We start from the raw sequence: 12509 nt of genomic DNA, 5'->3' as shown, positions 1-12509 counted from the left end.
TCCCGCCCACCTTACTCCGGGGCTTTCTGCAGGCTACACGGCCTTCAATGGTGTGGATTTTGAGGGGACGTTCCATGTGAACACGGTGACGGATGACGACTATGCCGGCTTCATCTTCAGCTACCAGGACAGCGCCAGTTTCTATGTTGTCATGTGGAAGCAGACGGAGCAGACGTACTGGCAGGCGACACCGTTCCGAGCTGTGGCGGAGCCAGGCCTGCAGCTGAAGGTGAGGGGGTATCTCATGTCCCTACATACCCCACCTACATGGACATAGCCCCCCGGGCCACACACAGCTCGAGGCAGTGGGGGTGGGCTCCATACTCGTGCTGGCCGGCTTTGGTTGGGACTTTATTACTTATTTTCTGGGTTTGGTTCTTGGCTTCTCCCTCTCCAGGCCGTAAAGTCAAAGACCGGACCCGGGGAATACATGCGCAACGCCCTGTGGCACACGGGGAACACGCCAGACCAGGTGCGCCTCCTGTGGAAGGACCCCCGCAACGTCGGCTGGAAGGATAAGACCTCGTACCGCTGGCAGCTCATGCACCGGCCCCAGGTGGGCTACATCAGGTCAGGCTATACACCGGCCCCAGGTGGGCTACATCAGGTCAGGCTATACACCGGCCCCAGGTGGGCTACATCAGGTCAGGCTGTACACCGGCCCCAGGTGGGCTACATCAGGTCAGGCTATACACCGGCCCCAGGTGGGCTACATCAGGTCAGGCTATACACCGGCCCCAGGGGGGCTACATCAGGTCAGGCTATACACCGGCCCCAGGTGGGCTACATCAGGTCAGGCTATACACCGGCCCCAGGGGGGCTACATCAGGTCAGGCTATACACCGGCCCCAGGTGGGCTACATCAGGTCAGGCTATACACCGGCCCCAGGGGGGCTACATCAGGTCAGGCTATACACCGGCCCCAGGTGGGCTACATCAGGTCAGGCTATACACCGGCCCCAGGTGGGCTACATCAGGTCAGGCTATACACCGGCCCCAGGTGGGCTACATCAGGTCAGGCTATACACCGGCCCAGGTGGGCTACATCAGGTCAGGCTATACACCGGCCCCAGGGGGGCTACATCAGGTCAGGCTATACACCGGCCCCAGGTGGGCTACATCAGGTCAGGCTGTACACCGGCCCCAGGTGGGCTACATCAGGTCAGGCTGTACACCGGCCCCAGGGGGGCTACATCAGGTCAGGCTATACACCGGCCCCAGGTGGGCTACATCAGGTCAGGCTATACACCGGCCCCAGGTGGGCTACATCAGGTCAGGCTATACACCGGCCCCAGGTGGGCTACATCAGGTCAGGCTATACACCGGCCCCAGGTGGGCTACATCAGGTCAGGCTATACACCGGCCCCAGGTGGGCTACATCAGGTCAGGCTATACACCGGCCCCAGGTGGGCTACATCAGGTCAGGCTATACACCGGCCCCAGGTGGGCTACATCAGGTCAGGCTATACACCGGCCCCAGGGGGGGCTACATCAGGTCAGGCTATACACCGGCCCCAGGTGGGCTACATCAGGTCAGGCTATACACCGGCCCCAGGTGGGCTACATCAGGTCAGGCTATACACCGGCCCCAGGTGGGCTACATCAGGTCAGGCTGTACACCGGCCCCAGGGGGGCTACATCAGGTCAGGCTGTACACCGGCCCCAGGTGGGCTACATCAGGTCAGGCTGTACACCGGCCCCAGGGGGGCTACATCAGGTCAGGCTGTACACCGGCCCCAGGTGGGCTACATCAGGTCAGGCTATACACCGGCCCCAGGTGGGCTACATCAGGTCAGGCTATACACCGGCCCCAGGTGGGCTACATCAGGTCAGGCTGTACACCGGCCCCAGGTGGGCTACATCAGGTCAGGCTGTACACCGGCCCCAGGTGGGCTACATCAGGTCAGGCTATACACCGGCCCCAGGTGGGCTACATCAGGTCAGGCTATACACCGGCCCCAGGTGGGCTACATCAGGTCAGGCTATACACCGGCCCCAGGTGGGCTACATCAGGTCAGGTAGGCGTCAGCACTGTGTGGGGGTGTTGAGGGGAGGGGGTCCGTCGGCACTTTGGGGTGTCGGGGGAGGGGGGGTTTGCTCACTCAGCACTGTGGGGGTGTTGGGGGCTCTCTCAGCACTGTGGGGGTGTCAGGGGGGGCTTCGTCAGCACTGTGGGGGTGTTGAGGGGAGGGGTTGCTCACACAGCACTGTGCGGGTGTCGGGGGGGCTTCATCAGCACTGTGGGGGTGTCGGGGAGAGGGTTTGCTTACTCAGCACTGTGGGGGTGTCGGGGGGGTCCATCAGCAGTGGGGGGGGGCTCTGTCGGCACTGTGGGGGGGCTCTGTCAGCACTGTGGGGGTGTTGGGGGGGGGGGGTCCATCAGCACTGTGTGGGTGTCCGGGGGGGGGTCTGTCAGCACTGTGGGGGGGGCTCTGTCAGCACTGTGGGGGTGTTGGGGGTCCGACAGCACTGGGGGGGGCTCCATCAGCACTGTGGGAGGGGGGCTCTGTCAGCACTGTGGGGGTGCGGGGGGGGGGCTCTGTCAGCACTGTGTGTGTGTGGGGGGGGGGGGGGGCTCTGTCAGCAGTGTGTGTGTGGGGGGGCTCTGTCAGCACTGTGTGTGTGTGTGTGGGGGGGCTCTGTCAGCACTGTGTGTGTGTGTGGGGGGGCTCTCAGCACTGTGGGGATGTCGGGGGGGCTCTGTCAGCAGTGTGTGTGTGTGTGTGGGGGGGCTCTGTCAGCAGTGTGTGTGTGTGGGGGGGGGCTCTGTCAGCAGTGTGTGTGTGTGGGGGGGGGCTCTGTCAGCACTGTGTGTGTGGGGGGGCTCTGTCAGCACTGTGTGTGTGTGGGGGCTCTCTCAGCAGTGTGTGTGTGTGGGGGCTCTGTCAGCACTGTGTGTGTGTGGGGGCTCTCTCAGCAGTGTGTGTGTGTGGGGGCTCTGTCAGCACTGTGTGTGTGTGGGGGGGCTCTGTCAGCAGTGTGTGTGTGTGGGGGCTCTGTCAGCACTGTGTGTGTGTGGGGGGGCTCTGTCAGCAGTGTGTGTGTGTGGGGGCTCTGTCAGCACTGTGTGTGTGGGGGGGCTCTGTCAGCACTGTGTGTGTGGGGGCTCTCTCAGCAGTGTGTGTGTGTGGGGGCTCTGTCAGCACTGTGTGTGTGGGGGCTCTGTCAGCACTGTGGGGATGTCGGGGGGGCTCTCAGCACTGTGTGTGTGTGTGTGGGGGGGGCTCTGTCAGCACTGTGTGTGTGTGGGGGGCTCTGTCAGCACTGTGGGGGTGTGTGGGGGCTCTGTCAGCACTGTGTGTGTGTGGGGGGCTCTGTCAGCAGTGTGTGTGTGTGGGGGGGCTCTGTCAGCACTGTGGGGGTGTCGGGGGGGCTCTCTCAGCACTGTGTGTGTGTGTGGGCTCTCTCAGCAGTGTGTGTGTGTGGGGGCTCTGTCAGCACTGTGTGTGTGGGGGGGCTCTGTCAGCACTGTGTGTGTGTGGGGGCTCTCAGCACTGTGTGTGTGGGGGGGCTCTGTCAGCACTGTGTGTGTGTGGGGGCTCTCTCAGCAGTGTGTGTGTGTGGGGGCTCTGTCAGCACTGTGTGTGTGGGGGCTCTGTCAGCACTGTGTGTGTGTGGGGGCTCTCTCAGCAGTGTGTGTGTGTGGGGGCTCTGTCAGCACTGTGTGTGTGTGGGGGGGCTCTGTCAGCAGTGTGTGTGTGTGGGGGCTCTGTCAGCACTGTGTGTGTGGGGGGGCTCTGTCAGCAGTGTGTGTGTGTGGGGGCTCTCTCAGCAGTGTGTGTGTGTGGGGGCTCTGTCAGCACTGTGTGTGTGGGGGCTCTGTCAGCACTGTGGGGATGTCGGGGGGGCTCTCAGCACTGTGTGTGTGTGTGGGGGGGGCTCTGTCAGCACTGTGTGTGTGTGTGGGGGGCTCTGTCAGCACTGTGGGGGTGTGTGGGGGCTCTGTCAGCAGTGTGTGTGTGTGGGGGGGCTCTGTCAGCACTGTGGGGGTGTCGGGGGGGGCTCTCTCAGCACTGTGTGTGTGTGTGGGGGGGGGCTCTGTCAGCACTGTGGGGGTGTCGGGGGGGGGGCTCTGTCAGCACTGTGGGGGTGTCGGGGGGGCTCTCTCAGCACTGTGTGTGTGTGTGGGGGGGCTCTGTCAGCACTGTGGGGGTGTCGGGGGGGCTCTCTCAGCACTGTGTGTGTGTGGGGGGGCTCTGTCAGCACTGTGTGTGTGTGGGGGGGCTCTGTCAGCACTGTGGGGGTGTCGGGGGGGCTCTCTCAGCACTGTGTGTGTGTGTGGGGGGGGCTCTGTCAGCAGTGTGGGGGTGTCGGGGGGGCTCTGTCAGCACTGTGGGGGTGTCGGGGGGGCTCTGTCAGCACTGTGGGGGTGTCGGGGGGGCTCTCTCAGCACTGTGTGTGTGTGTGTGTGGGGGGGGCTCTGTCAGCACTGTGGGGGTGTCGGGGGGGCTCTCTCAGCACTGTGTGTGTGTGTGGGGGGGGCTCTGTCAGCACTGTGGGGGTGTCGGGGGGGCTCTGTCAGCACTGTGGGGGTGTCGGGGGGCTCTGTCAGCACTGTGGGGGTGTCGGGGGGGCTCTGTCAGCACTGTGGGGGTGTCGGGGGGGCTCTGTCAGCACTGTGGGGGTGTCGGGGGGGCTCTCTCAGCACTGTGGGGGTGTCGGGGGGCTCTCTCAGCACTGTGGGGATGTCGGGGTGGCTCCGTCAGCACTGTGGGGGTGTCGGGGGGGCTCTGTCAGCACTGTGGGGGTGTCGGGGGGGCTCTGTCAGCACTGTGGGGGTGTCGGGGGGGCTCTCTCAGCACTGTGGGGGTGTCGGGGGGCTCTCTCAGCACTGTGGGGATGTCGGGGTGGCTCCGTCAGCACTGTGGGGGTGTCGGGGGGGCTCTCTCAGCACTGTGGGGATGTCGGGGGGGCTCTCTCAGCACTGTGGGGATGTCGGGGGGGCTCTCTCAGCACTGTGGGGGTGTCGGGGGGGCTCTCTCAGCACTGTGGGGATGTCGGGGTGGCTCCATCAGCACTGTGGGGGTCCCTGCAGGTGGAGACGTCTCCCCCCCCCTGTACACATGGAGCTTACACTCTTCAGCCATTGTAGTGTTAATCTCCCCGCCCCGGGATGAGAGGGGCTCCGACCACCGATGGGCAGACTCCCCCTCCTCCTGTGTATTAAAACGATGATGTCAGCAGCCGCCAGCTCATTGTGGCCATCACAGCGGCAACACAATCCCTGTCAGGAATGCTGGGCCGCCCGCCATTTATATGGAAAACTGCACAACAATGGCCGCCCCTGGGAACGGGATGGTGACCCCGTGCCCCTCCGCCTCCTCCCTGCCAGCTATGAGGTCATCGCCTGTGAGACGGCACTACCGTGACATGGGAGAGGTCACGTAGGACAGATCACACGGCAGAGGTCATGTAGGACAGATCACACGGGAGAGGTCACGTAGGACAGATCACACGGGAGAGGTCACGTAGGACAGATCACATAGGAGAGGTCACGTAGGACAGATCACACGGGAGAGGTCACGTAGGACAGATCACATGGGAGAGGTCACGTAGGACAGATCACACGGCAGAGGTCATGTAGGACAGATCACACGGCAGAGGTCACGTAGGACAGATCACACGGGAGAGGTCACGTAGGACAGATCACACGGGAGAGGTCACGTAGGACAGATCACACGGGAGAGGTCACGTAGGACAGATCACATGGGAGAGGTCACGTAGGACAGATCACACGGGAGAGGTCACGTAGGACAGATCACACGGGAGAGGTCACGTAGGACAGATTACACGGGAGAGGTCACGTAGGACAGATTACACGGGAGAGGTCACGTAGGACAGATTACACGGGAGAGGTCACGTAGGACAGATCACACGGGAGAGGTCACGTAGGACAGATCACACGGGAGAGGTCACGTAGGACAGATCACACGGGAGAGGTCACGTAGGACAGATCACACGGCAGAGGTCACGTAGGACAGATCACATGGGAGAGGTCACGTAGGACAGATCACATGGGAGAGGTCACGTAATATACAGGAGACATATAGAATATACAGGAGACATATAGAATATACAGGAGACATATATAATATACAGCTGTACAGGAGACGTATAGAATAGACAGCTGTACAGGAGACGTATAGAATAGACAGCTGTACAGGAGACGTATAGAATAGACAGCTATACAGGAGACGTATAGAATAGACAGCTATACAGGAGACGTATAGAATAGACAGCTATACAGGAGACGTATAGAATAGACAGCTATACAGGAGACGTATAGAATAGACAGCTATACAGGAGACGTATAGAATAGACAGCTATACAGGAGACGTATAGAATAGACAGCTATACAGGAGACGTATAGAATAGACAGCTATACAGGAGATCTATATCTCCTGTATAGCTGTATATTGTATATCTCCTGTATAGCTGTATATTGTATATCTCCTGTATAGCTGTATATTATACACTCAGCGGCCACTTTATTAGGTACACCATGCTAGTAACGGGTTGGACCCCCTTTTGCCTTCAGAACTGCCCCAATTCTTCCTGGCATAGATACAACAAGATGCTGGAAGCTTCCTCAGAGATTTTGGTCCATAGTGACATGATGACATCACACAGTTGCCGCAGATTTGTCGGCTGCACATCCATGATGCCAATCTCCCGTTCCACCACATCCCAAAGATGCTCTATTGGATTGAGATCTGGTGACTGTGGAGGCCATTGGAGTACAGTGACCTCATTGTCATGTTCAAGAAACCAGTCTGAGACGATTCTAGCTTTATGACATGGCGCATTATCCTGCTGAAAGTCGCCATCAGATGTTGGGTCCATTGTGGTCATAAAGGGATGGACATGGTCAGCAACAATACTCAGGTAGGCTGTGGCGTTGCAACGATGCTCAATTGGTACCAAGGGGCCCAAAGAGTGCCAAGAAAATATTCCCCACACCATGACACCACCACCACCAGCCTGAACCGCTGATACAAGGCAGGATGGATCCATGCTTTCATGTTGTTGACGCCAAATTCTGACCCTACCATCCGAATGTCGCAGCACAAATCGAGACTCATCAGACCAGGCAACGTTTTTCCAATCTTCTACTGTCCAATTTCGATGAGCTTGTGCAAATTGTAGCCTCAGTTTCCTGTTCTTAGCTGAGCGGAGTGGCCCCCGGTGTGGTCTTCTGCTGCTGTAGCCCATCTGCCTCAGAGTTGGCCGTACTGTGCGCTCAGAGATGCTCTTCTCCTACCTTGGTTGTAACGGTTGGCTATTTGAGTCACTGTTGCCTTTCTATCAGCTGGAACCAGTCTGCCCATTCTCCTCTGGCCTCTGGCATCAACAAGGCATTTCCGCCCACAGAACGGCCGCTCACTGGATGTTTTTTCTTTTTCGGACCATTCTCTGTAAACCCTAGAGATGGTTGTGCGCGAAAATCCCAGTAGATCAGCAGTTTCTGAAATACTCAGACCAGCCCTTCTGGTACCAACAACCATGCCACGTTCAAAGGCCTCAAATCACCTTTCTTCCCCATACTGATGCTCGGTTTGAACTGCAGGAGATTGTCTTGACCATGTCTACATGCCTAAATGCACTGAGTTGCCGCCATGTGATTGGCTGATTAGAAATTAAGTGGTAACGTGCAGTTGGACAGGTGTACCTAATAAAGTGGCCGGTGAGTGTATATCTCGTGTATATTATATATCTCCTGTATAGCTGTATATTCTATATCTCCAGTACAGCTGTATATTATATATCTCCTGTATATTCTATATCTTCTGTATATTCTATATCTCCTGTATAGCTGTATATTATATAATATACAGCTATACAGAAGATATAGAATATACAGCTATACAGGAGATATAGAATATACAGGAGATATAGAATATTCAGAATATATATAATATACAGCTATACAGGAGATATAGAATATACAGGAGATATAGAATATTCAGAAGATATATAATATACAGCTATACAGGAGATATAGAATATACAGCTATACAGGAGATATAGAATATTCAGAAGATATAGAATATACAGCTATACAGGAGATATAGAATATACAGGAGATGTATAATATACAGCTATACAGGAGATGTATAATATACAGCTGTACACGAGATGTATAATATACAGCTGTACACGAGATGTATAATATACAGCTGATGTATAATATACAGCTATACAGGAGATGTATAATATACAGATGAGATATATAGAGGTATACAGCTGCGGTCAGTGTGAATAGATCTGCCTGGTGCCTCATACCTCCCTCTCCCTGTAGGGTGAAGCTATATGAGGGGGTGGACCTGGTGGCGGACTCCGGAGTGGTCATAGACTCTACCATGCGCGGAGGACGACTCGGAGCCTTCTGCTTCTCTCAAGAAAATATCATCTGGTCCAACCTGCAATACAGGTGTAATGGTGAGTGTGAGCCTGTGGGGGGAGTCGGGGGTATAGCTGATCAAGTGACAGATGAGGGTGTAAAGATGGGGTAAGAGAGTGGTAAGTGTTGGGTGCCTTGGTTTGGGAGAGGGGTGTGGGCATGCCTTGGTTTGGGACAGGGGTGTGGGCATGCCTTGGTTGGGGAGAGGGGTGCGGGCATGCCTTGGTTTGGGACAGGGGGTGGGCATGCCTTGGTTTGGGACAGGGGTGTGGGCATGCCTTGGTTGGGGACGGGTGCGGGCATGCCTTGGTTGGGGACGGGTGCGGGCATGCCTTGGTTGGGGACGGGTGCGGGCATGCCTTGGTTGGGGACGGGTGCGGGCATGCCTTGGTTGGGGACGGGTGCGAGCATGCCTTGGTTGGGGACGGGTGCGGGCATGCCTTGGTTGGGGACATGCCTTGGTTGGGGACAGGTGCGAGCATGATTTGGTTGGGGACTGGTGCCGGCATGCCTTGGTTGGGGACGGGTGCGGGCATGCCTTGGTTGGGGACATGCCTTGGTTGGGGACAGGTGCGAGCATGATTTGGTTGGGGACTGGTGTGGACATGCCTTCGTTGGTGAGAGGGGTGTGGGCATGCCTTGGTTGGGGAAGGGTGCAGGCATGCCTTGGTTGGGGACAGGTGTGGGCATGCCTTCGTTGGTGAGAGGGGTGTGGGCATGCCTTGGGTGTGGATGGTATTAAGGGCATTTCTTGGTTGCTGTTGGAACAGGGGTGTGGGCACGCCTTGGTTGGGGACAGGGGTGTGGGCATGCCTTGGTTGGGGAATAGGTGTGGGCATGCTTTGATCGCTGTGGAATCACTGGACTGGCACTTTTCTCTCCTGGCAGACACCATTCCCGAGGACTTTGAGCCGTACAGACGGATTCTCCTGGAGGGGCGGGAATAACCCTGGCGCCCGTTCTTCCAGCCCACTGCTGTGCCACAGTCTGTGGTGACAATGCCCGGGGGCTCAGGACCCTCTATGTATGGAGACAAGTGGTGCCTCCATCCCCCATTTGGGGGAGACCACCTCATTATACATCTTTATGGGAAGACCAATATTGCTGGTGGTCTCCACGCTGCTAGTGCGGGTGCCACAACGACCGGTCCTGCTGGAGGGAGACGTTCTATGGACATAAGACTAGAACCTGCCTGCAGGTGGCGCCACCTCCCGCCATCCAACTCCGCAGCCAACAGCTCATAAAGTTTTTGAGTTTTTTTTTTTTTGTGTTGGTTTTGTGTGTGGTGTTTGGAGGTCCATCCTGCTGCCGCTGCCCGGTAATATGAGTGTGTATGTGTGTGTGTGTGTGTATATATATATATATAATATATATATATATATATGTATATATATATGTATATATATATATTTCAGTGAATGTGACTGATAACACAATCTTTCTCCCCCTCATGATTAGTGGTCGGGTAACACTATTTATTGTCACACTACTGTGTCTTCTCTTTTTACATCATAATGACAGTTTGAAGTCTTTTGTGGTAGTTGTGGATGAGGCTCTGTATGTTCTCAGATGATAAAGCCGCCTATTTTTCTTGGTTCCTGTATATTCCTGGTCTGTCCTGCATGAGCTGAGATTTCCCCAGAGTGGCTCAATGATACTGAGGTCAGGAGACTGAGATGGCCACTCCAGAACCATCACTTTGTTCTGTTGTAGGCACAGAGACGGAGGGGCGGCAGCCACAGAGGGCAGAGACGGGGGGCGGGCGGCCAAAGAGGGTAGACACGGAGGGGCGGCGGCCAAAGAGGGCAGAGACGGGAGGGGGGGGGGGCGGCCAAAGAGGGTAGAGACGGAGGGGGGGGGGGGGCAAAGAGGGTAGAGACGGAGGGGCGGTGGCCAAAGAGGGCAGAGACGGGGGGGGGGCGGCGGCCAAAGAGGGCAGAGACGGGGGGCGGCGGCCAAAGAGGGTAGAGACGGGAGGGGGGGGGGCGGCCAAAGAGGGTAGAGACGGAGGGGCGGTGGCCAAAGAGGGCAGAGACGGGGGGGGGGGGCGGCCAAAGAGGGTAGAGACGGAGGGGCGGTGGCCAAAGAGGGCAGAGACGGGGGGGGGGGGCGGCGGCCAAAGAGGGCAGAGACGGGGGGCGGCGGCCAAAGAGGGTAGAGACGGAGGGGCGGCGGCCAAAGAGGGCAGAGACGGGGGGCGGCGGCCAAAGAGGGTAGAGACGGAGGGGCGGCGGCCAAAGAGGGCAGAGACGGGGGGCGGCGGCCAAAGAGGGTAGAGACGGAGGGGCGGCGGCCAAAGAGGGCAGAGACGGGGGGGGCGGCCAAAGAGGGCAGGGACGGGGGGGGGGGGAGGGGGGGGGGGCGGCCCAAAGAGGGCAGAGACATTGAGCCACTCTGGGGAGATCTCAGCCCAGCTCATGCAGGACAGGCCAGGAATATACAGGAACCAAGAAGAATGGGAACATAAAGAGCCTCATCCACAACTACCACAAAAGATTTCAGGCTGTTACTGATGTTACAGGGGAAATACACGGGAACTGGGGGATGGGAACTACAACTACTGATCAGGGACATTGGGATGGTTTGGTTGTCATTATGATGTAAAAAGAGAAAACAGTGCCAATAAATGGCCGACCACTAACCAGGGCGTACCTGGCGTCACTCGACCACTAACCATGGCGTACCTGGCGTCACCCGACCACTAACCAGGGAGTAGCTGGTGTCACCCGACCACTAACCAGGGCGTAGCTGTCATCACCCGACCACTAACCAGGGCATACCTGGCGTCACCCGACCACTAACCAGGGCGTAGCTGGCATCACCCGACCACTAACCAGGGCGTAGCTGGCATCACCCGACCACTAACCAGGGCATACCTGGCGTCACCCGACCACTAACCAGGGCGTAGCTGGCATCACCCGACCACTAACCAGGGCGTAGCTGGCATCACCCGACCACTAACCATGGCGTACCTAGTGTCACCTGACCACTAACCATGGCGTAGCTGGTGTCACCCGACCACTAACCATGGTGTAGCTGGCGTCACCCGACCACTAACCAGGGCTTAGCTGGCATCACCCGACCACTAACCAGGGCGTACCTGGCGTCACCCGACCACTAACCATGGCGTACCTGGTGTCACCCGACCACTAACCAGGGCGTACCTGGCGTCACCCGACCACTAACCATGGCGTACCTGGTGTCACCTGACCACTAACCATGAAGGGGGGGGGGGGGTTGGGGAGATTGCGTTATCATTCATATTCTCTGGAAAAATAAACACAAAAAAGCAAAAATTCTGCTGGTCTATGTGAGCAACTGGAGGATAGCCTGAGTCCATGGCCTGGTGTGGGTACACAGGGAGAGCTGTGTGTGTGTGTGTGTGTGTATATATATATGTCTATGTATATATATATATATATATATATATATAGTATGGATGTATGTATAGAGAGAGAGAGGATGGCCTGGGATAGGTACACAGGGATATCAGTATATGTATATAGGTCCCGGTCACCATCATGTGGGGGACTGGATGCGTCACTTACCTGGGGAGATGGCACCAGGATATACTATGGGAAGAAGACAAGATGGCAGGGGCAGTGTACTGCTGGAGTCCTGGCATCATGTGGATTATAATAGCAGATTATAATGGGTCAGTTTCGGGCGGCAGGCCGGGGCCCTGAGCTCCAGGGGCCCCATGGCCACCCAAACAAACATACTTTCAGTGGTGTATTGTCTCCTGGATACAGTTGTGCCATGATTTGCAAAAAACTGCTGCTTTTTTAACACGATTTAGAACAAATGAAGGCATCATGACATTATCTATCCTGTACTATCAACACCAGGCTAGTGCTGCCATAGTTACAGTGGGGTGTGGGGGCCCAGAACTGGTGAACAGCCCGGGGCCTATGGTAAAGTTAATCCACCCCTGGTCTGGTCCATGAAAGCCGCACCTCACACCACACATGTCCGCCCATACCGCAGGGGACATCACAGGGCTATGGGGTCCGCCCATACTACAGGGGCCATCACAGCTATGGGGTCCGCCCATACCGCAGGGGACATCACAGGGCTATGGGATCTGCCCATACTGCAATCACAGGGC

The 12509-nt window shown here is 57.2% G+C and overlaps 1 protein-coding gene across 3 annotated transcripts in view; it reads left to right on the top strand.

The window, feature by feature from the left end:
- THBS3 (thrombospondin 3) overlaps window positions 1–9665 on the top strand; it is a 48483-nt gene extending 38818 nt beyond the window's left edge. For 2 of the 3 annotated variants that reach the window (XM_069949716.1, XM_069949715.1), the window contains exons 20-23: window positions 33–229; window positions 398–570; window positions 8300–8439; window positions 9290–9665. In XM_069949716.1, the coding sequence (XP_069805817.1) occupies window positions 33–229; window positions 398–570; window positions 8300–8439; window positions 9290–9348 (569 nt within the window). In that variant the 3' untranslated portion in view covers window positions 9349–9665. Of the gene's footprint in view, window positions 1–32; window positions 230–397; window positions 571–8299; window positions 8440–9289 lie in introns of those variants that run through there. The other variant, XM_069949718.1, reaches the window with a different exon arrangement.
- The last annotated feature ends 2844 nt before the right edge of the window (window positions 9666–12509 follow it).

Source organism: Dendropsophus ebraccatus, chromosome 13 (genome assembly GCF_027789765.1).
Source record: "Dendropsophus ebraccatus isolate aDenEbr1 chromosome 13, aDenEbr1.pat, whole genome shotgun sequence".
NCBI classification, from domain to species: domain Eukaryota; kingdom Metazoa; phylum Chordata; class Amphibia; order Anura; family Hylidae; genus Dendropsophus; species Dendropsophus ebraccatus.
The sequence above is the reverse complement of the archived record's forward strand: the minus strand, read 5'-3'. Positions and strand labels throughout refer to the sequence as shown.